Source organism: Capricornis sumatraensis, chromosome 2 (genome assembly GCF_032405125.1).
Source record: "Capricornis sumatraensis isolate serow.1 chromosome 2, serow.2, whole genome shotgun sequence".
Lineage (NCBI taxonomy): Eukaryota > Metazoa > Chordata > Mammalia > Artiodactyla > Bovidae > Capricornis > Capricornis sumatraensis.
The window spans coordinates 57,058,779-57,085,951 of NC_091070.1; the positions used below are offsets into that span (position 1 = coordinate 57,058,779).

The 27,173-nt window shown below is 40.8% G+C and overlaps 1 protein-coding gene and 1 pseudogene across 1 annotated transcript in view; one reads left to right on the forward strand and one right to left on the reverse strand.

Annotated features, from left to right (window-relative positions):
- The first annotated feature begins 1,148 nt into the window (after positions 1 to 1,148).
- ZNF609 (zinc finger protein 609) overlaps positions 1,149 to 27,173 on the forward strand; it is a 195,947-nt gene continuing 169,922 nt past the window's right edge. Inside the window, exons 1-2 of the mRNA XM_068963906.1 lie at positions 1,149 to 1,236; positions 25,826 to 26,699. Coding sequence (XP_068820007.1) covers positions 25,953 to 26,699 — 747 coding nt within the window. The 5' untranslated portion in view covers positions 1,149 to 1,236; positions 25,826 to 25,952. The remainder of the gene's footprint in view (positions 1,237 to 25,825; positions 26,700 to 27,173) is intronic.
- Positions 16,527 to 16,924, reverse strand: LOC138074243 (ribulose-phosphate 3-epimerase pseudogene; annotated as a pseudogene).

Here is a 27,173-nt window from a genome sequence, read left to right on the forward strand (position 1 = left end):
ATCCCTTGTTGGGGAAGTAAGATTCCAAGTGCTGGAGAGTGCAACCAAACAAAACTGCAGAGTTAAGATGGCAAGGACACAGGAAGGACATAATTGAGGCTAAGACTTGAGAATTAAGACAAATTTCTTCTCGCTAGGAAAGGGAATGGACGTTTTAGGCAAGAGGTGGTGAAGAGTATCCTGAGTGAGAGGTGGGTGGGAGGGTTCACTTAAAGGAGGGCTGAATGCCTACTAGATAGTGTGCTGGGCAATCAGACGAATGGCAGATAAGATAAAAGCTAAAATCGTTAGAAATAGAATGGTGTGTTGGAAAAGGACAAAGTAGGACTTAGAGATAATAAGCAAGATTTGGTGAAACGGGGTGGCAAGGTGAAAGGTGATATTAGAAGGATTAGAAATGGGTGCTTGGAAGAGGAAAACTAGTGGTAATCCTAAATAAGAAATTGGAGAACAAAGGATAAAATATTAGGGGTTGCTACTTTGCTGAACCAAGAGATAAAAGTGGATGAAACCACGATGAGCTGTGCTGGCTCTTCGGTTCTTTGTGATGTTCACGGTCAGACAGACCTTTTACGACCCTTTGCTCTTCCCGTGGTTGGACACCTACAGAACTGGTGTCTTCCGTATTTAAGGTACGATACTTCCCCAGAGACTTCTCTGCGAGGAAGTCTGGTCCAGCGAGAGTTCTTTCCACGAGGAGAGAGCGTTAGGTTCGAGCTCTCTAATCCAGGCTTCTTCGACTTTATCTCTGTTTTAACCGGCTTGCCGGGTTTTCCAGCATTCCCAGAGCTCCGAGTCTCTAATCCGGGCTCCGAGTCTCTAATCCGGGCTCCGTGTGACCGCGCGTTCCGAGACCCAGGATTTGGCTCCTCCATCCAGGTTCCGGGTTTCCTCTGCGCTCTACGGCTCCAGACGGCACAAGGATCCGGATCCGAGGGCCCGGTAGTCCAGTGTCCGGGTCTTCTGGGCGGCCCTGGTTGTCCCGGATCGCGGCGGCGGCGGCGGCGGCGGTGGCGGCGGTGGCGGCGGCTGAGGGACCCGCGGCCCCGGACACAGCGGCACCGGCGGGCGGGGCGGAGCGGCGCGAGGAGGGGGCGGAGAGCCGGAGCCGAGGCGGGGTGGGGAGGGGGGGAGGGGCCGCGGGAACGGATGGCGGCCTGGGCCCCGTAGCAGCAGCGGCTCTACGGCCCGGGGCCCAGGCGGGCGGAGGTGGCGGCTCCCGGGACCGGCCGCGCGGTGAGTCCGGAGCTTTGTGTGGAGCCGGGGCTGGGGGAGGAGAGAGGCGGCGGCGCTCAGGGGGCCGGGGATAGCGGCCCCTGACGGAGGAAGTGGGGGTTGGGGGGCCGGGGAGGAGCGAGGAGAAGGTGTGTAGGGCGGCGGGGGAGGGGGGGGGTCGTTGCCTGTTTGGGGGAGGGGGCGTCGAGGGGCGCAGGGTGAAGTTCAAAGCGTGGCCAGGGCTGGTTCAGGCAGAGGGTAGGGGTGCTCGAGAGGGGATTAGGGTCTGGCCAGGTTGTGGGGACAGGCCAGAGAGTTTCCGAGACGAGTCTGGGTATCTTGAGGGGGCCCAGGGCGATTGGAGCTAGTGAGGGAGTTGGGGGGTTCAGGGCGAAGGGCTGGGAGCAGGACGTGTGCGTGGTCCAGGAGGGGGGAGCAAGGTGGCTGGTAGTGTGCAGTAAGTAGGCTGTGGGTGTGTGCTCCTTCCAGGCTTCAGGTCACATTTACTCCTGTCCTTTTCTTCAAGATGGAGGGATTCCTGGGCCTGGCCTTAACTGCTCTCCTAGTGCCCCCGGGAGGGTTTGTGACCCTGTCCTGTTTGGAAAACCCGTGCTGCCCTCTTTTCCCTTTATGTGTAATTACGGTTGGATCATCTCTATGCTTTGCTCAGATTCTCCTTCCTCCCTCTGGGGTTGAGGAGGAGGAGACACATCTGACCAATTAATGTGTGTTTGTGAAACAGGCAGCGGCAAACAGTCATTTCAGCTTCTAGGAATTAGGCTCACACAGGGTGGAGAGATCAGAGCCCTTCAGGGGGAATATTTCTGAACAAATCACAGATGATTAAATTCTCTAAGAAACAGCTTCCTACCTAAATGAGAGTGGGAAAGATGGGGGAGAAAGCCTGTCTGTTTCCAGCCATGTGTCCAGAGCCCCAGGGGTTGAGGAGAGTCCCCAGTCCCCCCACAGGCCTCTCTTTTCTCTATGAGGCTTTGCTCTGCAGCCTTGAGTTAATTTCACCCCTGCTGCTTTGTCTTGGGGGAGGGAGTGCTGGTTTAGGCTGTTGTGAGGAGATGACTGTTTTGCTGCCACACACAATAGTCGTGTCATTTTATCGGGAGAGCTACCCCAGGGCTGAGAACTGCTGCAGCAGAGATAAACCGGTCCCTCTCACCCGCCTATTGTGTACACAGTGAAGGTCATAGGTTCAAGTCTTGTCTGAGAGCTTTGGATAGGCTCCATCTCCCAGGCTCCTCAGTGCCATTTTCTTCCTTTTCCAGACTGGGGCTTGCCATTGGAGGAGGCCAGACAGAAAGGCTCTTCTTTTTGAGTAAGGAACAATGCAGAGCTCATTGGCACACATTTTTCAGAAGAATAGGGAATGCCAGCCATGTTGTGCCTGCCTCTTTGGCTAGCCTGTACTAAGTTGAGGAGAAATAGTGGCTGGGAGACTCAATCCTGAGATTTGTGTCAGACTTCTAAGGAAAAAGACTCTAAGCTGGTTCAAGCTAGCCAATTTAATCCTTTTTATAGAGATGGGATACTCCTACAAAGATGTTTGTTTATTTGTTTAGGAATACCACTAAAAACCTGTGCAGGGTTAAGATAGGGAGTCACGGATCAAGTACCTTTTTAATGGGGACTTCCTGGTCAGAATAATTGCACAACAAAAAATCCCACAGAATTTGCCTATCTGGGCAAGAGCTGGGGGAACCAAAATAACTTTCCTTTTTATCTTTAATTCTGATGAAACGATGTGACTTGCTCATTGTGCAGAAAATCCATATGTGTGTCTGTGTTAGGGAGAAATTAGCCAGAGTAACAAAAAAAATTGAGATCTTGGGAGTTATTAATGAGAGAAGGATGAGAACAAGCTAGAAGAAACCCTATCCTTGTACTTACCTCATAGAAATGCCCAAATAGTACTACTAGTTGGGTACTTCGGTACTATTAGTTGGGTAAACAATTATTAGGGACTAGAAATGAGGTTTCTCTTTAGGACATTAAAGAAAACTTTTCTTTGAAAAGAAATTAGAAATCAGTTGTCATTGTGAGAGGACAGTTGTATACAATATACGTGGTACACAATAACCAGCCATTTCCTATAGGGTGTCATTGAAGAGGAACTTGAGCCTTTGGTTGTGGTAAGGGTCTTTCCGAGGCCCTCGGTCTGACCACGTTGCCTCCCTTTTCTCTTTATTTCAATGAGTTTCTTGAAAATGACGCTTGCCGCTTAGGTGTTAGGCTTTGTTAGGAGGGAAACCGGTTGTTCTGACCTTTCTGTTTCTTGGTGACAGAAGTGTCTTAAGGCCTTGCTAGAGGTGGTGTCTGTCTTTAGACCATGTCCAACTGTGTGTCCTAGGTCTCTGAGTGAAGTTAGCTAAACTGAGTCCAAAACTTTCTGCTCTTGGGCTGTTGACTTTCATTTCTGAATCCTGTCAGGTGACAGTGAAGGCAGAAGCCTCAGATTAAATTTGCCCTGATTAGATTTAGTGGTTTCAGAATTGGGCCCTTGCCACAAGGAAACTTACAAATCTTCTGATTGTGACCATCTTTCAGAGAACACTTTGGATTTCCAGCCCCCCCACCCCCACCACCACCTCCACCCAGCTTCTTGTTAGAAAATGTTTCCTTGTGAGAGGTCTAGATAGCTGGACAGATTAGTGCTTATTTTGTGTGAGGATATGGAAGCATAATTTTGGCTTCTGGTAGTAATTATGTTGCAATTAGCATATAGCAGCTAAATGACTGGAACAGGATAATTTGTTGAGGGGTTTACTGATTGCTCTGTCAAGTGGAAGTGCCACTCCTTACTTATTTGACTCAGAATACCACTGCCTGGGCTCAGCCGTGGAGACTTAACAAGTACAGGAATGATGTGTGGTCTCCAGAAGTTCTCTGCTTTCTCTGTTTTTACTGCCAGGTACAATAGAACCTTCTAGTGCCACTTTTTCCTGCTCATAGGTACCTAAGCAATTGTTATTTCCCTTGTGGAAACTGGTCGTGAATGGGAATATTGCCAGACAGATGGGGCCACTCTGAGATGAGGCAGCCTTATGTTGTGTGGCAAATTTTCTTTTAAGCAGCTGTATTCTCACTTCTGCCTGATTTTTTAAAAATCAGTTTCCTTAAAAAAAACTTGCAAAATACAAAATCACATAGTGACTAAGTATACCTTTGTGATATCTCATAAAAGTTGGCTGTGACAGACAAAATGAAGATAGGCAAGCTGATTGGCATGTTCTGGGCCCACTAAGAGTCAGTGAAGGGCTCTTTTCACTAGGGAACAGGTAATTCACCAAAGCACCTGCCTGGCTGGGCATGTGGAATTGGCAGCAGCTGTGCAGCTGAAGAGGGATTATTGAGCAGGTGGTTAAAGAATCACATGCCACAGTGACAAGAAAATACTTGGTCTTCTGTGGTTTAGGTTCAGTTCATATGTGTGAAATTCTTCTTTGTTTCACATTTCTTAATGCCTGATGCTGGTGTGTTAGTGAGGCGATAATGAAATAAAGGGAAGAGATTCTTCCTTCTCTGTATTTCTTTTAGATTACTGAGTAGCATGCCTTAGACGTGGTCCTAAACGGCCCTATTGTATTTCTGTGAGTTCTGGCTTTATGCCCTGTGAATGGAAAGGAAATAATGGTAATTCAGTGTTTCTAGCACTTGTTTATTAGAGGGATAGGAAAGGAGAAAATTCTTTGCTTTTAGTGTGGTGAAAAAGATTTAGCCCACTGGGAGGATACCCAGCAGGTTTTGTGCAGAGGATGTAATTGACTTTTTGTGTTAAGTCTACCTGACATGGCTTACTCAAGACTTTCACATGTGGTTTTATTTTATGAATGTAATTCTCCACATGAAGTTTGCATCTGTTCTGTTGTTTGTTTTATTCCATTTTTAGTTTCTCCCAACACCTTTATAACTCTTTTTTTCTGGCTTTGAGTTTAACATCACTGTTAGAATCAAGTCATCACCAGAGGGCTAAATCAAGGAAGTAGCTCAAGTAAATATTTATCTTAAAAACAAGTGTAGCATTTCCTATAACTTGGAGGGGGACTTTCTATTTTGAGGTTTTCTGCAAATTCCCAGATTTTCCTCCCAGGTTATCGTCATCTTCTGTTAATGTGATTTCATTTTTCTTTCACATGTCATGCCACTATAAGTGGCAGTGCTGTAGAGCCTAAAATTTATAAACAAGCATCTTGATGTTTATTTTGTGACTTCTCTGGTGTCCTCCAGTCATTTTCTGTATTAGGCTGACAAACTGTGTGCTGGAAACACATGTATGCACACACGTACACACACACAACCTAATTGAATTCACAAGGTATTAAGTAACAGTGGATTGACAGGAAAGAAGATATAGTAACTGTTTTGGAGTTCAGAAATCACTTTTCCAAGTGAAGTGAAGGCTTAGATCTGTTAGAAGGATTGAGACAGATTTGGATATTATAGATGAATGGATAGATTGATTTTTTTGATTGATTCAGGGAAAAGGGAGGCAAACAGTGGACCACTGCAGAGACAGGGACATTTGCAAGAATCTGTTTACACCTAGTTCATAACCTACCTTTGAGTAAGCAGCCCAGCCGTTATTTGTATAATTTCACTTCTGGGAAAGAATATAAACTTCTCTATTTCCCTATATGAAGCCATCACAGGTGTGTGTGTGTTTTAAAATGTTCACAAAGCACCGTGTATTTTCCTAGCATTCTCAGTAGTTTGCTTCCTCCTGTTTTTCCCCCTCCCCCATGGCCCCTCCACATTCTCTGCTCTGAAGACTTCTCCAGCAGCTTGGAAACACTCTAATTACTGTAGCTATTATAGTCACAACGCAGATCTTCCACCTCCTTCCCACTCACCCCTTTCTGTCTTCCTTCCCCCTCCTCTTGCTCTAGCAGCAGGAGTTGAACTGCAGTCTCATGAGCACAGTCAGATCTATGAATGAGCTTTATATCTTGTCAAGGCAGAACTCCAGATCCAACAGGGCTGATTTTTCATGGTTCTCTTGCTGTTTGTTCTTGGATCAGAGTCCCAGAAATAAGAGATGGCAAATACCTATTAGGTCATATCTAATCCATCACTCAGGAGCAAACCTGTGATCTTTCTTTTGTCTCTGTAAGAATTTTTTCCTTCTTTCTTTTGCAGGTGAGAAGTGTCTGATGCCAGGCAAACTCTGAAACTGCTTTCTTTTTATTGTGCTCTCTGGTCATTAGTATCAGGCCAGCTTTGCTCTTGGATTTTTATTCTTATCTCATTTTCAGGATTACTTGCTCCCAGCAGAATCTCCACCCTCTTCAACTCGGTCTTCTCTTCTTGATTGCTGGCGCCACTTGTGTGTATGTGGGTTCCTTTTGTACCATCAGTTATCTCTGCCAGAAGTTATCACTTCTCAAACCTTTGCCACAAGAGTCAATGTGGCATCCTCTTAAGGAGTTTCATTTGATGAAAGCACAGGACACAAATACCCGCAGGTGATAATTAAATAAAATGGCTCAGAAAATATGTGCCAGGTTGTGCCCTTAGGAAAGCATGTACTGTATGAACAAATGCTGCTCCTTTCTGTTTGATTTAGAGTACTTCCTGGTCTAACCCTTTGTTCTCTTTATATGGATAAATTTTATTTTTGTGTGGCTTAGTTACAGTTACTTATTTTCTGATTTAATAGTGTAAAATGTTTGCGAATATGGCTTTTTAAAGCATAGAGGAAAAAGCATGGAATTGTGTGCCATAAACCCAGATTCTGATCATTGTATTGCCTCTAACAAGCTATGTAACCTTGTGCTAGTCACTCCTATGTTTTCCTTTTCCTTATCTGTAAAATGAGCATATTAGACATGATCATCTCTAAAGGTTCCATGTAGTGTTGAATTTTATAGGAAGATTGTGATGAAAGAATGGGACAAAAATGATTAACATAAGCTTTTTTTAAAAATCATGTCAGTATTTAGAAGGGCAAATACGTGCAATCTTAGTTCCAGGGGCTTGACTCTCACTTCTCTTTGATATGTGTATATTGGTGTTTTTTTTGTTTTCACCTGAGCTATCTTCTTTTGGAGAGTCTTGTATCCTTATTCTGCAGGTTCACCCAATTTTTCAAATATATCTTTTTCTAGCTTGCTCCAGCCATAGCAGTGGGGATCAGAAAGCTGCAGAAAAAGAACCTCAGCTTGGGAAAAGGAAATCAAACCTAGAAGGATTTACCTGATATCAATAAGAAGTAATTTTGTGTATTCAGCCAGGGATTTAAGATCTTTAAATCTCTTATATCTGAAATCTTTAGCCAAATGGGACTGATATTGGAGGTAGGATTGGGCGTTTTTCTGTTTCCATCCAGTTAGTAGGAAACCTACTTTGAATTAACTTCTTGGGATTGCATAAAAGTTGCCCACTGTTTTGTTTAGAAAATAAAATTGTTATTTTTAATGCTTGAATGCAAAATCGCCAGTTTGACCAACAAGGGGCAATCTCTGAAATACCCCCTAAAAGGGACTGAGCAATTTCAAGCTGATGGGTGACTTTAGGAACTTTGAAATTGGTAGTACAGTTGATCCTTGAACAACACAGGGGTTGGGGTACCCCCCCCCCAGTGAATTAAAAATATCCTCATATAACTTTGTAGTTGGCCTTCCAGTATCCAAGGTTCTAAACAGCTTCAGATTGTGCAGTACTATAGCACGTATTTATTGAAAAAAAAAATCCAGATAGACCTGGACCTAACATCACAGTTCAAACTCTTAGTGTTCAAGGGTTAACTGTGATGTTAGGAAGTCTTTGCTTTCAAGTAGTTTAAATGAATCGGACAAGGCAGTGGCACCCAACTCCAGTACTCCTGCCTGGAAAATCCCATGGATGGAAGAGCCTGGTAGGCTAAGATTGGGTCATGGATGTCACTAAGAGTCGGACTCAACTAAGCAACTTCACTTTCACTTTTGTGCATTGGAGAAGGAAATGGTAACCCACACCAGCGTTCTTGCCTGGAGAACCCCAGGGACGAGGGAGCCTGGTGGGCTGCTGTCTATAGGGTTGCACAGAGTCGGACACGACTGAAGCGACTTAGCAGCAGCAGCAAAGGAATAAAAGTGTATAACCCAGTTGTTAAGCTCCCAAGTTAGAATTTTAATCAGCATTTCCCAGTTAATTTTTGGATTTGGAACTCCCAATAGCAGCTTTTTATTGTATGTTAAGAGAGCAATGGTCTTTTCTTTCTTTATTTTGATAAGAGTGTATGTTAACATAATAAAATTACATATTTAATCTACCTTTGAACATTGGAAGAAGCATTCACCGTTCTTAAATTTGTACTTAAAACATCCATCAGTCTGTAATAGAAAAATCTGGTGGGCGGAACTATTGTTTATTTTGGACTCATAAAAAGTCCTGAGAGTGTTCTGCTTTATTCCCAGCCATCTGTAGAGCATTACTAATTCTCAGGTAATCTAAAAGTTATTTTGGGAAGTGTTCCACTTGAATGAGATTTTTGAAAGATTTGTATTAGAAATGTAAGTGGCTTTTGTAGATAGATTTTTTTTTTCCCCAAGTATCAGGGTTTTGAATTGGACAGTGGCCAGAATAGGTGCTGTGCAACCTTTGGAAATCGTACTACACCATGATTGAAATCCAAATCTGGCAGTTAGGCCATTGCATTGTATGCTGATACCACAGTGCATGTTAGTACCTGTAGTTTCTTAGGCTGTGGTTCAGTATTTATAGAGCAAGGCAGCATTGTCTTCCCTATTCTGTGTACACAGTAAAGCCAGTGGGGTTTTGATATGTTACCAGAATGTTCCTGATATTCCTAGGTGAGCTCTTTGGGTTTGGTTGAGATGAACATTCAGGTGAGCATTAGTGAATTCAGGAATGTGCCTTGTAAACTGCAGTTACAGATTCTGAGGTTTCATGTGAAACTCAGCAAGAGTGGTATCAGCAATGGAGCTAGAGACTTTGGAAGAGACATCGAAATTGTGAGCCTCACCAAGTCTATGAATCTGAATGGTATAGAGGAAAGGGGGAATTTTTTTTCTACTTGGTACTTGCTTTCAGATGTACCTCCAGTCCATCATTTCTGGAACTTGCTTCTGCTTTTCTCTGCTAAGCATTACAGTTCTTCCAGTTGCCATGGCACAAAACTTTGGGTTTGTGTTTCGTTCTTTTTTCTTCCTTACCACCTCATCTCATCACCTCATTCACTAAATTTGAATCATTCTGGATATCTTCTCGTTTGTCGTTGCCTTTTCACCTGCCCTAGTTCAGGCCTCCCTATTGTCTATTATTGTAGTAACTTCATAGCTAAAGCTTCTTTGTGTATTGCATGTCATATACTGCTGCATTATCATTATAGTTTTTATTTAGTTTATACAGACATCCCTTTCCTACTGTGCTTCACAGATACTGCATTTTCTACAAATTAAAGGTTTGTGGCAAGCCTGTGGCAAGCATGTCTGTTGGGCCCTCTGGATATTGTTGGCCTCCAAGAGGTCTTTTTAGTTTTTCTTATTTACTTCTTTCATTCCATAAATATTTACTGGAGTCCTGCTATATGTGAGGTCCTGTCCGAGCTGCTTAGGATCTATCAGTGAGCAAAGTAAGACAAAAAATGCCAACCCCATGGATATTATCTTTTAACAAAAGGAAATAGAAATAAGCATAATTAATAATTATGTAGTATAAAGAGGGTGATAATTGATGTAGGGAAAAAATAGAACAGAGTAAGGAGGGTTAGTAGTGTAGAGCAGGGATAGATGAAGGAGATAGGAAGCTTGCAGGTTTAAATAAGATGATCAGAGTCGGTATCTTTGAGAAATATGGTGTAAGTGTGTCACTGGGTTGTTAGGCACTTCCCTGAGGTTGCTGAATGTTCTTCTGCCCAGAACAGAGAAAGAGGCACTGTCTGTAGTTGTTCCAGAGGGTCTAGCCGACAGTGAGGGGGAAATATGTTCTTTTTTCCTGGCTGCTCCTCTGGCTGGCATTCCTGGAAGTTAATCATGGTGAAAATTGCAGTCATGTCTGGAAGACAGCAGGGGTAGAACAGAAGACCTTATAGCCAGTTTCCCTGAGGAGTGGTATTTGAGCCTTGGGTGCCTTGAGTAATAGGTGAGTTAGGCCTCTGAATTTTCTCCTTTCTCAAAAGGAGAAGTCCAATATCATGATAGTCCCTCTTTCTAGTGAGGTCTCAGCAACTCTGGGGGTTGGGGTAGCTCATTAAAAATAAGCTTTCAGGGACTATACACTTTGCTTCCAGCCTAAATTTTTAATTTTGAGGTTTGTGTTATTTTGATTTCCTCTCAATGCATAGCTGGCTTTGTTCTGGAAGTCTCAGTACCTAATTCATCAGCCTGAGGGTGAAGATGTCTTGTGATGTCTAGCTGCTCTCTTGTTTGACTTGTGTTTTGTAAATTTTCTTATAGTTCCCTTGCTTGTTCTTTCCTAACCCTTCTACTATTTCATTATTTTTCCTGTTACCTCTTCCCTTTTTTCTTTACATGAAGCTGATAGGCAACAAAAATCTCTTAGGTCGGACTGCTGTTTGATAATTGACTGGAAGCTAAAATTCCTACCGAATGTGTAGAGATGTAATGTCTTATTTCTGTCCTTGGGTTATATAGAATGCTCCTGTTGGACATCAAGCTCTCAGCCTGTTTGTTATACAATATGCCATTTGAGGTAGCTGACAGGTACAGGGTACCTGTATACTCTAGTTATTTATATCATCAACTTGTGTGGTTGCAATACACAAGGAGGCCTATTTGCCATTCTATAAAAATGTGCTATTTTTGATGTAAAATTTTAGAAGAAAGGTTCTTACTGAACTTGGGATTGATGCTTAAGAAAAATCTGTTAGGCAGAGAGGGTCCTAGGCAAATATCACATTGCTTTTCTTTGTCAGGATTTGCTACATGTCAGACTTGACGTCATAGATTCTCACCACATACGCTCAAGTGGTACAGTAATATACGACTGATATTGTGAATTTTAAAGCCGGTGGCTGTTAATTCGTTATGTCATTATTTTTCTGTAGTGGTTAAAAAGGTCTCAGTTTTGCTGACCAAGTAGTTTTGCTTTATTAGTAGAAATGCTTTTAACATAGTTTAGTTTGCTAGTGATAGTTGTTTTTTTTTCAGTTGTATTGTTTCTGGCGTTTGTATAGCAGGCCCTTATAGTCCTGACAGAGCTAGAAATCTGGCAGTGCGGATTTCAGATGAGTTCAGATAACACCATCTGACAGAGAGGGAAATGCAGGACAGTGTCTGGTAATATTCTTTTTCTTATGGAGCCTTTCTATAAGAGAAATTCAGTTTTAACAAGATCACATTGAGGTAGGTGATAAAACAGTGAAGTGACATTTTCTTCCAACAACAAGTCTATAATATATTTTACCTGAATTTGTGATCGGAAGCATTAGATTTATTTAAAAGTGTTACATAAACATGACAAGTGCCATTTCTGTCATCCTTATATAATTTTTTTCCTTCTCCTTTCTTGGTAGGCAAAATAATGATAAACAGTGATTTAATTCACATCTCAGATACTTGATGGAAGGAATCAAATTGTTGAAGTGGTGCTGCTAGGCTGCTCACTTCATAGGGATGACACAGGCAGCAAGCGATTACATTTTTATAAGGGTTGAAATCCCTACTTAAATAAAAATGTCTCAGTCCTAATCAAAATAATGTGACTGAGTTGAAACTGTTAAAGGAGAAGCCACAAAATTAGGCCAGATAATAATAATGTGGGGTTTATTTACTCTTCATAGATTGGTTAACTACTTTATTAAGAGCAAATTTAAAGATATGGTTTTGAGTAAGATAAACTTCTCTGCACAGTTGGCAGTTTTAGATCCTATAGAGCAAAGAAATAACCAGGATTTTTGCTTTGAGGAACAAACAAGAATTGAGAAAGGTTTCTGTAGGTCAACACTGTTTAAGAGAAATCATATCTTGATTAAGCTCAGCATTCTTCAGGGAGAGGAAGAATAAAATCTATCATGTGGGGTTCATTTTTAAGAAATTTAGCTGCGATGAAGTATGTACAGTAGGAAAAGTGGAAAGATTTCAAATAGCAAATAACCCACTGAAAGTTTAAAGACTTAAAAACCATTTTATTAGAAAGCAAGGGATCAAAAGCACCATACAAAACAGATGGTCATTTGGCATAGTCTCAGAGGCTGTGGAGGGGAGAAAAGCATCTTTTAAAAAAAAAAAAACATTTTCAGTCAAGACCGAAGAAACCCACAAAGTGATGATAGTTAGTCATGCGTGCTGTCTAGAAATTTTAGGTGAAAGAAGAAAAAGATGTTGAATTAGTTAAGTTCTTTGCTAAACTGATGGTAAGAGTTTTTGTTTTTGCTTTTTTAAGAAGACCACTAGAAAATTGGTAAGACTACTCGAGCATGGTGTGAAAGACGCATTCAGGGATGAAGATGTTGGAGAATTTTCAGTTCTGTTTTTCCCTCTTTCCAAGCAGTTTAAAGCTTCTGGTCAAATGATGATAAGCTTAACTTTAAAAAATAAGAAATTAGGACATGAATTAATCTCTTTTAATGCATATAAAGTACAGAAAAATGTATAGAAGTCCCAAAAGTTATTCCAGAAGTGGTAATATTTAGTTAGTTGTTCCAACACAGTTTTTTCCCCCTAGCTGCCTAACTTTTCTCGATCAGATCTCTAAATCTATCTACCCTAGAATCTAGGAAAAAATTCAAGGATAAACTGTAACTCCTAGTGAAAGTACATCACTTCAAATTAAGTAGCATGATCATTACATGAAGGGACGGGAGTAGATTTCACCATAAGAAGGGTTTGGAGGTGGAGGGAATAAAATCTATCAAATGTAAATTAAAGATTGAGATGACTTGATATCATTAATATAACTTACTGGGGCCAAGGCAGTGGGTTAATTTACATAAAGAGAAGTCACATATGACAAATCATTGACAGTTGTGTGTGGGCAGAGTGGTTACCAGTGGACCTTGTTTAGTTTTATTAAAGTCAGGCCAAGACTGTTTAAAAACTTTAGCCTTGGAATGGGAGAAAATGTTCTGTTTTGTATTAGTAAACTGACTTTCTGACAGTAATCACATCCATGTAGGCCTATAGTTCCTTCTCTGCAGTTCTAAAACCCCCAAATTCTGAAAGCTTGTTTTTTTTAAGGTAGGCACAAACCTGACTTCAGCCTATGAGGCTATTTATGGCTGTTTTCATTGTTGTTTGTTCTGTTTCAAGTAAATATTCGTTTTGTTGTAAGAATATTAATGAGTTTGATGTCAGCGTGCTATTCCAGTTTCTACTGAGAGTATTACACTGTATGGTATATTAATTATCTCAGCTTTTTATAGGTGAAATAACAGAGGCTCAGATAAGTGCAGTGACTTGCCCAAGATTCTTAAACATTTTCAGGGAGAGTAAGACTAGAACTGAGCTTTTCCTACCTCCTCCTTTGTTTTGTTTTTTTTTTTTCCATTGCATTGTGCTGGTTTCTCATGACATTACCTCCAGAAATTATCTCAATGATAAATTCTTCTAGGTGGAAGGGTTTAAGCAGTGACACTCATTTTATTTGACAGTTTAATAAATGTTTTACAAAAGTGACATATTCAGGTTTTCTCATGACACTAAGCTCTTTCAAGTGCTTAGGTTCCCAAATTGTTTAAGATTATACTTCCAAAGTATCTTGGCTGTGTGGGAGGGATGAAAACTCAAAGATGAGCTTCAGTGTGGATAGTATTACATTAAAAGGAGGCAGAAAGTCCAAACCACTTGCTAGCATGAGATTTTCAGCCCCTAGAGGGGACTGGAAATCTTGGTAAGCTATTCCTTGAAAAATTAGTTCAGTGTGCTGCCAGGGAAATGCTAGGCATCATTAGGAAGAGAACTAAAGAAAGATAAAAAAAATAAACTTCCCCCTGTACAAAACCAAGTTTTGTCCATATTTGTGATATTGCCCCTTCTTTTCATCCCTAAGAAGTATGTATCAGAACTGGAGACCAAATGAAGTGAAGGCTTTAATGAAAACATGTAAAATGATTTTTAAAAAATCCAGTTTTTAAAGACAGAAGGAATAAATCAGACTCCATCAAGCAATGAGAAGAACTTGTTTACCAGTTCTTAGGATCTGTATTGGATAGAGAGCACCTTTTCAAATTAGAAATAAATTGAGCTTAATTACTGGGTTGCTCTTATCAATAGTAAATAAAATTTGTTAACAGTAGAAGTACTAGAAATTAGAAATAGGGTCTAGAAGGGTTTTTTGTGTTTGTTTCTTTTTATTTAAAACTTTTAAGATAATTGTAGGAGTCTCATGCATTTGTAAGGATAATACAGGATCCTTTGTACCCTTTACCAGTTTCCCCCGGTGGTAATGTCATGCAAATATAGAACAATATCATACCCAGATATTGACATTGATACAATCTACGCAGGTTGTTCAGATTTCCCTAGTTTTAGTTGTACCCACTTATAAGTGTGTGTATTTGTGTTAGTCACTCAGTTGTGTCCAACTCTGTGACCCCATGGACTGTAGCCCATTGGGCTCCTCTGTCCATGGAATTCTCCAGGCAAGAATACTGGAGTGGGTGTCATTGCCTTCTCCAGGGGATCTTTCCAACCCAGGGATCAAACCCAGGTCTCCTACATTGCAGGCAGATTCTTTACCGTCTGAGCCACCAGGGAGTTCCCACCACAGTCAAGATACAGAACAATTTCATCACCACAAGGGTACCTCACATTGCCCTTTTATACCTGCATCATTCCTGCCTCTCATAAGATTTTTGATAAATTATTGGATTAATATGTTTTATAACTTGTAAGGGTATCCAGGAATATTTGGAGAAGTATATATTTTTATAATATTTTAAAATATTTTATTTATCAGATTAATTGTTGTCATTCAGTCGCTAAAGTGGTGTCCGACTCTGCGACTGCAGACTCTTTGCGACTCCTCTGGACTGCAGTACACCAGGCTCCTCTGTGCTCTACTATCTCCCAGAGTTTGCTGAAATTCATATCCATTGAGTTGGTGATGCTGTCTAACCATCTTATCATCTGCTGCCCTCTTCTCCTTTTGCCTTCAATCTTGCCCAGCATCAGGGTCTTTTCCAGTGCATTGGCTCTTGGCATCCAGTGGCGAAAGTATTGGAGCTTCAGCTTAAGCAACAGTCCTTCCAATGAATATTCAGGGTTGATTTCCTTTAGGATTGACTGGTTTGATCTCCTTGCAGTCCAAGGGACTCACCACCACCACAATTCAAAAGCATCAGTTCATCGCCTCTCAGCTTTCTTTATGGACCAACTCTCCCGTACGTGACTGCTGGAAAAACCATAGCTTTGACTATACAGACCTTTGGCAGCAAGGTGATGTCTCTGCTTTTTAATACACTGTCTAGGTTTGTCATAGCTTTCTTCAAAGGAGCAAGCATCTTTTAATTTCGTGGCTGCAATCACTGTTTGCAGTGATTTTGGAGCCCAAGAAAATAAAATCTGTCACCGCTTCCACTTTTTCCCTTTCTATTTTGCCATGAAGTGATGAGACCGGATGCCATGATCTTAGTTTTATGAATGTTGAGTTTCTAGCCAGCTTCTTCATTCTCCTCTCATACCCTCATCAAAATGCTCTTTAGTTGTTCACTTTCTGCCATTAAAGTGGCATAATCTGCATCAGATTAATACGTACACTTTTTTTGTTTTTGTCCTCCCATGAGCTTCATATTAAAGGTCAAATATTGCTTTTAATGAAAATCTGTAATCCACTTTTTTTTTCATAGTACACTTTTTTATGTATCAAATATAAGGTACAAAGTAAATGATAATAAATGTTTTTGAAGCTAGGAAAGTTGTATGTCATTCCCAGTCAGATGCAAATGTAGTTATCACATACATAAATCAAAAATGGCACAAAACAGGAAAAACAGAAGTTCCTTTCCTTTCCGAAAACAGCCAAGAAACCAAAGAAAATTATTTTTAAAAATTCAGAGAAGAATTTTTTTTGTAGTAGCCAACATGCCTTCCTTAGGCATTAAGACATATTTCTGTTCATAACCTTAATACAGCCATATTTTTACTCTTTATGAAAATCAAGTCTCCCAGTAAAAATGGTATTTTACCACACTAATCTTTTAATTCCATCACTAAAAATGAAGTTATATTGACCAATTTCTAACCTCTTGGAACATTCTGCATAATGAACTTTAGTCACTGGAATGAGTAATTGCCCAGAAAAGCAGCACTGTCTGAACTGTGGTACAATTTGTAGTCAATATTCTTGTTTTCCAGTAAAAAGGAGATCTCATAAGAAGAAACACTGGGCTCCTTGTGGTTTCATTGATCAAGAGAATGTTTCTAATCTGCTTCTGAGCAAACATTTCTTAATAGGATGATCACTGATCTGGGGTCTTCACTCCTCATAATGGCACTGCCCCAGACACGATCATGTTAGCTCCTGCCTTTGGCATCATATCTTCCATGAATTTCTGCCCTCCAAACCCAGGTTCCACTGTCATAACCAATGCTATAGCTATCTGATTAGCCCATGGTGCCAAATACTCAACTGTAGTTCCTGGTTTGATCGCAATGCCAACCTTCATTCTATTCTCCTGTGTGTCTTTGATCAAAGCTCCTGGGTTCTCAGTAGCCTCGAGATGAAACATATATTAATTGGCTCCTGCTATAGCCATTGGTTTTACCCACTTTTCTGGCCTGGACACCTTCACGTACATGTCAAAGAAAGGGTCCTGGTCTAGCTGCTTTTGGAGGCTTTCTACCACAGGATGACCAAAGGTGATGTTGAGAGCAAAATGCCCACCCGCCTGTTACATCCAGGTGCAGATAATTGACCTCAGAGTCCAGCATCTGGAGGCACTTGGCCCCTAAACTGGCCACATCACTGTTGAGGATGGATGAGCCAGTTTTTAGCCAGATGCCATGGTACTGTTTCTCTAGAGCAAGTTACTGCTCAAGAGCCCCAGCTAGATGAAGGCGCCTTACCCCAATTGGCCATGCCATTTTTGGTAATCCACTATTTACCCCTTCCTATCAACAAGTCTCACTCCCAGTAGGCAACTGCTTTAAGATTTTCAGTCTTTTGCTTGTATTTACTTCTGTATTTCTAAAAAATAATCTGCTATCCTATTGTGCTCTCCTTATCAAATCAAATTTTTGCTTTTATCAGTATCCATTATTAAGTAAATGTTTATTCTTAAACTATTTAGTATACTACTGTGTTTTCTTATGCAACTTATGTTTTTTCCCCAGGGTTTAATATCATTAATTACCTCAGTGTTTTTAGTTTGTCATTATAATTCATTCAGACTCTCCAACAGATCTATAAATCTCCTCAGAATATAGTGAAGCACAGGGTAATCCTTAAATGTAGTTTCTTTCCTTTTTTCCTTTCTTTTCCATCCTTCTAAATAGCCTAACCTGTGAAGACTACTGGCCTAATTCCTGTTTACTGTGATCACATAAAATGCTATTTTAGGAACAGGACCATGATCCAGAAGTATAGTACTTTTATTCATAGGTGTATGATTTTACCTTTTTTAAAAAAGATAATGTGCATATGATCAAGTTCATTGAGTATACCAATCTTCAGTGCATAACTCAGTGCATGTATATGTAGCCATATAACAACCATCCAGTTCAAGATCATAGAGTATTTCCAACACCTCACAAGTTTCCCTCATGCTTCTTCCCAGTCAGTAAACTCCTCTCAGAAATGGCCATTTTTTCTGACGTTTGTCCTCTTTGATTCAAAGGTGTTTAAAATGTGATACCTGGACAGTTTAAGTCTGATAGAATGTATCATACATTTAAGTATGAGGGCTCCCAGGGGTTGGTTATGTCCTGGTTTGTGGACTAGCCATATTTTGGGTAACAGCTCTACATGGATGAGGCTGAAGGCTGAGAATATTCTGGAGCAGTTAGTCATTTTAAGAAATGTGAGGACTGGATTGTTTTCTAACTTTTCCCCTAGACTCTTAATAAATCTGTATCCTTTATCTGTATCTTAGAAGAAAGAGAAATCCACTCTCTCTTCTGGTAAGTTTGCAGCCTGTTAGGTAATTGAGACAGTTTATAACTAGTGACAAATCAAGTTCAAGTAAGAATAAGAATGAAGAAGAGAAATGGCAGCCTTGGCACTGTTACGGTTCTGCCCATTGAGGAAAGCGGTGTTCATTCACTCATTTATTGACCAAAATACTTATTGAGGGAGTACTGTGACCCAAACCCTGTTAATGGGATATAATAATGAACAAAAGAGAAACAGCCTCTTGCTCTCAAGGTGCATGCAGTCAGGTGGAAGAAACAAATGGTAATCAAATCGTTGCACTGGGAGGTAGGGTGTGAGCAGGGAATGTCTGAGGTAAACACCATGAGGCGATAACGTGGGAATGCGGTGCAGAGGACAGAGTGTGTCCATGAGAGAAGGCTGGCGAAGTCAGTCTGGCTTAGATATCCTAAAGGATGTGTGTGTGGATCCCACTAGTTTTATGGTTAGTCTGACAGTGTAGATACTATCTTTTGATAGAGAAGTCTTCTTTGTGTATGCTTTAGAGTTACTATAGGATAGTAGTTAGATTTAGGAAGGGAGATGAGGTCTAGAATATAAAAATGAAGGTAATTCCTCGTGTTTCCTGAAAAATGCCTGAGTTTTTTCCTTTCCCTCGTTCCTAGGAATTGACCCATATTATTCCCTGTTTTAGAGGAGAGGAGACTGAGCCATAGAAAAGCTTTGCACAACAGTTCTGTGTGGAGGGCCAACTTCTTAAATCTCCTGATTCCTAAGCTAACTCCACTTTTTTCTTGAGAATTTGACATCTCCTCTTTGGTATGTAAAGTCTATCTCTGGGGAAGAGAACTGAATTATAAAGGGTTACAGAGCCCTTCGATTGTTTGGAGAAGGAGGATGGTGACGCTTTATCGTCTACTTTAGATGATCTTTGCCTTCTGCTTCTTGGCCTACTTACATTTAGGCCTTGGTAAGGGTTTTCTCTGTGAACCAGTTCCACCAGTGAATCCCTGTAGGGTTGGGACTGAATTATTTGCATATTTAGTATGCTATTTAGCCTCTTTGAAATGTATGCTGGTACTAATCAGTGTTGACAAACACCAAGGTTCTAAACCTGAGCCCTGTTGAATAGCTTTGTCTAGTGGAAGTGTCAGTTGATTATGTGAAATGAAACAGGTCAAGCCTCATAGTCTTTGTCTGAGAATAGCAGCTTGTGAAGACCATAAAACTGTTCATGATATGCAGCATATAAACACTGAGGGACTGAGAGATGCTACACTTCTCCTCTTCTGTCCTTAAGTGACATGTGGTCAGAGGAGCTCTGCTGAGTTGGATCCATCTTCTCAAACCGGCACTGTTAGTCTGTCTTTATTTGATTCCCATTGGAGATATAAGCTAAGAGCTCTGGTACTTGAGGATATGACACAGCTCTTTTGTTACAGTAATGAATGTAATAAATTAAGGTTGAGACCCAAAGGAAAGTTGATTGTTGGTCGTTAGAGCCCTAGTTGGAAATTCAGTTCATCAGTGAGGTCTAGTGTGGCAGGTAGAGAGGGAAGACGCCTGTTCCAGCTGGATAAGCTGAGTCACCACTGAAGGTTTACGTGTTGTACTGGCCTCACCTGAGGTTGACTGAGTATGCTGTGATTTCAGGGTAGCATCTGAAATTCAGGGAAGATGGTATAGTTTGGTTTTCTTCTTGCAACTTTTGTTTTATCCCACTGATTTAGTGACAGTTTCCTGGGACATCAAACCCTGTGAACCTCACCCAGTTTAGATTTGAAGGCCTGTTGGGGATGGGGGGTCGGTGGTGGTTGGCTCAACAAACTAGTAGATTGGAACCGTTTGTTAAAGAGATAATCCAGATGTTAAAACCATGAGCTTTGGGATTGGTACCTTGGCCCTGAGGGATTTTTGAAGCAAAATGGAGTCTTTCTGTCAGTCACTACAGTGTAGTGTTTCATGAGCCACATCTGAAGGCACTCCTAGCCTCAATGGAAAAGCAGAACAACTGAGTAGTTGAAAGAAGAAAGGATTGCCATTTTCTTTCATAAAACTCAAATGGATATCAGTACTACCTATAATTTAATTTGTAAAAGATTTTCAAATATTTATTTTTCCTTTATTTAAAATAATTTAGATCCCTGTACAACTGTGAAACAGTCCTCTTTTAGTTGAGACCCTAGAGAATATTATGAGAATATTTGGGTCATTTTATTTTTTTGAGTTGTCACATTTTTTAGATTTGGATCCTCATAATATGCTTAGAACCATGATGAATTCTCCCTCCATTTTATAATAAAAAAATTAATATTTAATAAAGCAACTTGACTGACATCATGGCGAGGGTCATTGGAAATTTGAATCTGGAAATCACTTCTCTTGATTCTAAGCTCAGTTTTCTTTTTTTCTACACCATGCTGCCTTCCTGGAATTGAGCATAGCCTATTTTTTCTTTGTCCATACAGCTTTTGGTGAAAACTAGCTAGCCAAGACTGATAACCCTCACATCCAAATATGTGTGACCTGTCTGGTCACAAGCAGATTATACTCACTCAGACACAACTGTCACTTGCTCAGACCACAGCCTGTGAGAAGATTGATACAAAAACTGTAACAAGAGGGGAGGACAGTTAAATTTACAGTGAAACAGCCCTGGACAATTTGCTACTTAGACCAGATTAGCTATAGGTAATTGGCAGTTAAAGAGATCCTGTGTCTTTAAAGTCCTCTAGGATGGATATAGAGCTCTATCTAGCAGGAAAAAAAGTATTATTTTTCTTACTGTGTTTGGACATAAGTAGGGTCAACTGCTGTTTATGTCCTCTGGGCAGAGCCAGAGTCCTCTCATGAAGACTCTTTTTCCCATTCTTAGCCTGGAAGAGAGGCCTTGCTCATTACTGAGGTAGGGAAGTGGTGTGATCTATGGCATATGTCCTGATAAAAAGCAATTAATGACCTGAAATGTGTGATTACAAACCAGTCTGTGGGCTGGAAGTCTGAGAGATGGAGCTGGGTTCCAGAGAAGAAACGGGAATTTGAACATTTGTTGTTACAGATACAGGGAATGGGGAATGATTGTCATGGCCTATTTTGGTCCCTTAGCTATAGCCACTCAGAGGAGAGTTCTTGATGATCAGGTACAGAAGAAAGTGCAATAGCAGTGGCAAGTAATTCCAGAATTTTGTACATAGGCAAGTATAGTACAGTTAGGCAGAAGGAGACAAGAGAGGAAAATATATACAGAAACTCCTGCAAGTTCAAAGTGCTTTGTAGTCTCTGTAAGGTGTTGCCCCTCCTGATTCTGTACTTTCTCTGCCATAGAAGTAGCAGGTCAGCGCCTTTCATTTCCAACTACCATGTTGGTTACCCTTCCTTCTGTGGTTAAACATCTCTGCAGTGACCTGTCAGAGAGTTGATTATTAACTGCATAAAGCCAGGGATGCTGGAGGGAGCAGATGGAAAGTGGTTTGGCTGCTACAGCCAGACTGGTAAAGAATCCTTGGCGGCTTTTCAGTATATCTTTGGAAAGGTACCATCGAAGTTACTGTGAAGGCTGCTGGGTTTGGAAAGCTGAATTTCTGAAGAGTCACCTGGTTGGAAAGTGGTACTCTCAGAAATAGGAGGGTGGTGCTCTCTATAGAACTTTAGGACCACTACTTATTCATTCTCAGGATATGTTTTCTTTGTTTGCATTCTGGTCATTCAGAAATTCTAGGTAGTTTTCTAGTAGGGAAGGCACTTTTTGATAGGTACATTAATAGAACTTCAGATTTGAAAAAGGCCCTGGACATGTCCAGGTTACTCCTACCACACACAGAAGAATTCTTCATGCAATTAGCTTGCCAGGAGATGATGCTTTTTCTGATCACTGCTTTCAGTGATAGAGATATGGCTTCATTAAGCGTTGTGGGTCATTGTTGGGAATTTCAGATAATTACATTTTTTTCTCCTGAACTAAACATCTGTCTTTCTGTAACTTGTACTCATTGGTTCTGTTTATACCCTCAGCATCACAGAATAAGTTTCTCTTCCACATTGCAACCTTCATACCCATCTCCTTTCAGTTAACTCCTTTCCATACTAAAGAATACCAGTTCCTAAGACCTTTTCTCTATATGAAATGGCTTCTCGATGTTTTACAATACTCTTGGCTATCTCTCCATTTCATGAATATCTCGTGGAAAATATGGAACCTGAAAATGAGCACAGACCATCAGATGTTCTTTTCATCTCCAGCTACTTTTTAAGAAGCACTTAAAAAAAATGTTAATGGCAATATTTCTGCTTACTAGAAAAACCAAAGCAATTTGCCACAACAATTTGGAATTGAGACAAAAAGAATTTGAGGAAGTCTTTTTTTTTTTTTTTTTTTTTACTGATACTAAGGCTGTAATTTTTGAGGTTTGACATTATTATAAGCATTGATTTTGCCTCATATCTTCTCCAGGAATATATGCATTGAGTTAACCCTTAAAATTATAAAAATAATTTGATATTTATGTTTACAGGAATTATTCAAATTTATGCTCCACTGAAGTGACTTTAATGTTTCAGATAGTTTTTAACAAGATGGATATATGTATGTTACATAATGGAAAATCTATTGTTTTAACACATGACAACATGACTCAGTGTAAGATTCTTTATTCTTTTTTAACATTTAATGTTACAGAACAATCTGAATGTTACAGAACAGTCTAAGGTTGGCCTAATTTTTGTTCTTTGTAACTTAAAAATTTTGCTAGAATATGTGCAAGTTTGGCTTTTTAAAAAATTGATTTTGCTGAAAAAATAGTGAACTTTTTCAAGATCTTTTTCAGTTCAAGGTGTTAACTTATTTATTATGTCTTGATGGGTTGCTTTTTCCCCGTTTGTTCTAGTCTCTTCAGTTTTGCTTTGAGTATTATTAAATATTTCCTTTTAATTTCCCTCGTTATTTTCTTTTTGCTGTCCTTTTTCCTTTGAAATAGGATCCTCTGATATTGGAATAGTATCCTCTGCTACTCCAGAGGAGTATCTCAAATTTTCTTGTAATTTCTTCCACAGTTTTAGTTCTGTGCTTTTTTGATTAGTGTATGAATTTTAATTGGTGTTACATTTTTCATTTCCTTGCATTTTCCTTTTTTAAAAAAAAAATTACATTCTTTTAAGTTCTATCTTTTCACTTCCCCCTGGTATCTTCTTAATGCTCTGCCTTCCTTACTGTCACGCTTTGTTTATCTTGCTCCATACTTGACAGGTCAGCCCATACAGTAGAGTGAGAACTATCAGGAGCTCTCAGTGAGCTCTAACATTTTCTTGTACTTTATATTCTTTCCTTTATATACCCTTCCAGAGTTTCTGTTCATTACCATCCTGTTTTGTAGAGGAAGAGTTTTTGTTTGTTTTTTAGAGGAAGGTCTTTTGAAAATTCTGTTGTTTTTCCAAGAATAAAAACGCATGGGATTGTTCTAATGGTTTACATTACATACTAATGATGGGGCAGCTCCAGGGGAAAGAGGGTCAAGTGGTAGGTGAATGTGGGTTGTGCTCTAAGCCTTACGACAGTTGCAGAGATTGAAGAGGTGATAAATTATGATGTCGGGCAGAACTATGCTTTAATAATTCTTTGTAGTGCAGATTCAGTTGGCGTTCCCATTTCTTTGCCCTTCATAATACAATTATTTTCAGTATCATGTTTCACTGCCTTATTAACTGTCATTTTCTGCTGTATTCCCAGCGCATAGTTTAGTGCCTGGGACTTAGTAGGCAATTAATTATTTATTTTTTTAATGAATCCATAGATAATATAGAGAATTCCAAGCATTTTACTAAAAATCTCTTCAGAGTTTTTGATCATTTTCAGCAGTATCATATCTCTAATTCTTCAGAGATTATGTTGCTTTTACGTTGCGGGTTACATTGTTTCATAGTTCTTAGGTTTTCCCTCATGGTTTTTGTTCATTCTTTTATGAAGTAAGATCTTTGTGGACTCAGTGCCAACTGTGGTCACTTGCTGTTGGCACTAAGCTCTCTGCTTGGTTAAAGGATGTATTTTCTTCTCAGTGCGTGTGTGCTAAGTCACTTCAGTCTTGTCCGACCCTTTGTGATCCTAGAGACTGTAGCCCACCAGGCTCCTCTGTCCATGGGATTTTCCAGGCAAGAATACTGAAGTAGGTTGCCATGCCCGCCTCCAGGGGATCTTCCGATCCAGGGATCAAACCTGCATCTTATGCCTCCTTGTTAGCTGGTGGGTTCTTTATCACTAGTCATTTTCTTCTCACATCTGTGGCTAAATGGCAGATTAAAGTGCAGTCCTTTCTCTCTTAAATCCCAATTGCTCTCAAGCATTCACTTGGTATAGCTCTGGTCTCCTAGGGTGACATCTTCTCTTGAACAGGTTCTCTTGAACCCTGGTTCTTTGACACTGCCTTGAGAGAGAAGGCGCAAAAGTACAATTTGTCTTCTCCCTGTTCTATCTATAGCATTTACCTGTTGGATATTTACTTCATAGGATTCATTGCGTTCCCTCTGGTTTCCTCTTTCTGCTCTGCCATCTTCTGAGTTATTTTCTAAATGCACATAGAAAGATGGTAAACAAGGGAGTAAGTAAGAACAGAATTCTTTGGCATCATCCTAAAGTAATATCTGGATGGTATATCTTGGCTGTCAGGTTTTCGAGATGGTACACTCCCCAAGGAAATATATATATTTTCTTTTTTACCACTCACTTCACCCACCCCTCTTTTTAGCTATCTCTGTTCCATGTTGTGAACATGGAACATGTTGATGTTTATCAATACAGTGTCATCAGTCTTACAAGAATAGGGAGACTTATACCACATTCTAGCATTAAGTTTTTTAGTACTGTTCAGTTATTGATAAGGTAATATTTTTTTCTCTGTGTGAGTGTGTCTGTGTGTATCTTCATGAGGATTTTAGTGGGAAAGACTACATTGAATTCTGCTATTTAGATGTAATTTGAAACCTGGAGTTTAATAAGGCTGGCTTAACTGAATGTAAGCTGATGGGTTAAGTCCTCTTTGAGGATTGTCTCCTCTAATTGCAGTTTTTGTCCCTATCCTGATATTGTATTTTTCCCCATTCCTGTTTACTTTTCTCTTTTGCTTACCTGCAATTAGATACCCTCCCCCTTCCCCATATTATTTTTAGTAGGAATAGGCCCTGTTAGTAGAGGGATTTAGCCTTTGCTAGCCAATGTTCTAAATCTCTGATAATTCAAGAAGAAGTATGGAGAAGTGATGTGAATAAAATTGTACTGGGGGATGTGCCAGGGCCGTATTGACTGGGGGAAGATTGCCAGCTGGCAGTGGTAGTAGAAATCAGTCTCTTGGGAATGGGAAACTAGAGGATTCCTAGTTAAATCTTAGCACAAAATCTCCGGGCAGTTGGAAACACTGTACTCTCCCCTGGGGAGATGGAGTGGGAATTAGCTTTTTCCTTGATCCAAAGTGACTCCGTTGGAAATACAACTGAACCTGTTTGTCTTGTCCATTGTGATGTGATAGCCACCTCGCAAGGGACTGTTTTGTGTGGGAGTTTATTTCAGGCTGTCTCTTTGCCTGTATTGTTTCCTTTAACAGCTCTTTACATTTTCTTTTTCCAGCAATGATGTTGTCCACTGGGCATGTACTGACCAGTGTGGCAGGTCTGAGAACGTAGCTGAAGCTGAAACTAGGAAAGCTGGGGGCAAGGAAGAGCCTTGAATCTTGAGGTGGGACGTTGACTCTAAGATGTCCTTGAGCAGTGGAGCCTCCGGAGGGAAAGGAGTGGATGCAAACCCGGTTGAGACATACGACAGTGGGGATGAATGGGACATTGGAGTAGGGAATCTCATCATTGACCTGGACGCCGATCTGGAAAAGGACCAGCAGAAACTGGAAATGTCAGGCTCAAAGGAGGTGGGGATACCAGCTCCCAATGCTGTGGCCACACTGCCAGACAACATCAAGTTTGTGACCCCAGTGCCAGGTCCTCAAGGAAAGGAAGGCAAATCCAAATCCAAAAGGAATAAGAGTGGCAAAGACACTAGCAAACCCACTCCAGGGACGTCCCTGTTCACTCCGAGTGAGGGGGCAGCTAGCAAGAAAGAGGTACAGGGACGCTCAGGAGATGGTGCCAATGCAGGAAGCCTGGTTGCTGCTGTTGCTCCCAAGGGCTCAGAGAAGGCGGCTAAGGCATCCCGCAGTGTAGCGGGCTCCAAAAAGGAGAAGGAGAACAGCTCGTCTAAGAGCAAGAAGGAGAGAAGCGAAGGAGTGGGGACTTGTGCAGAAAAGGATCCTGGGGTCCTCCAGCCAGTGCCCTTGGGAGGACGGGGTGGTCAGTATGATGGAAGTGCGGGGGTGGATCCAGGAGCTGTGGAGCCACTCGGGAGTATAGCTATTGAGCCTGGGGCAGCGCTCAACCCTTTGGGAGCTAAACCGGAGCCAGAGGAAGGGGAGAATGAGTGTCGCCCGCTAAAGAAAGTCAAGTCTGAAAAGGTAAGAGGTGGCCAGATCTGGCTGCCCACTGCCAGTCAGAACTGCCCTGGACTAACCACCTAATGCTATGTGCACTCTGTGGGAGGCTCATTAGTTTGTGGGTAATGACCAATTACAAGGTCAGAGCAGCTGGTAATGATAATGTGGTTTTGTTCCAAATTAGGGGATTCCCTGCAGATTCATTAACAGCAGGCCTGGACATTTTGGAGAAGAATATCTGTTGTTGGGGGCAGCTGCTTGGTAGAATGAATTTTCTATAAGCCAAGAACCTCCCACCTTGTCCTTGTCCCACCTGAGTCACTTGTTACTAGAGATTGGCATCAGCCCTTATGTGGTTCCCAGCTTGACATTTCATCCTTAGAATGATTGATAAACTTAACAACAAGTTGATAAGCTTAATAGGCTTTCAGTTGAATGCTGTTTTTAATGGGATATATGGTGATGCTGGGTCTCTGGAAGAGACAAGGGTTAAAT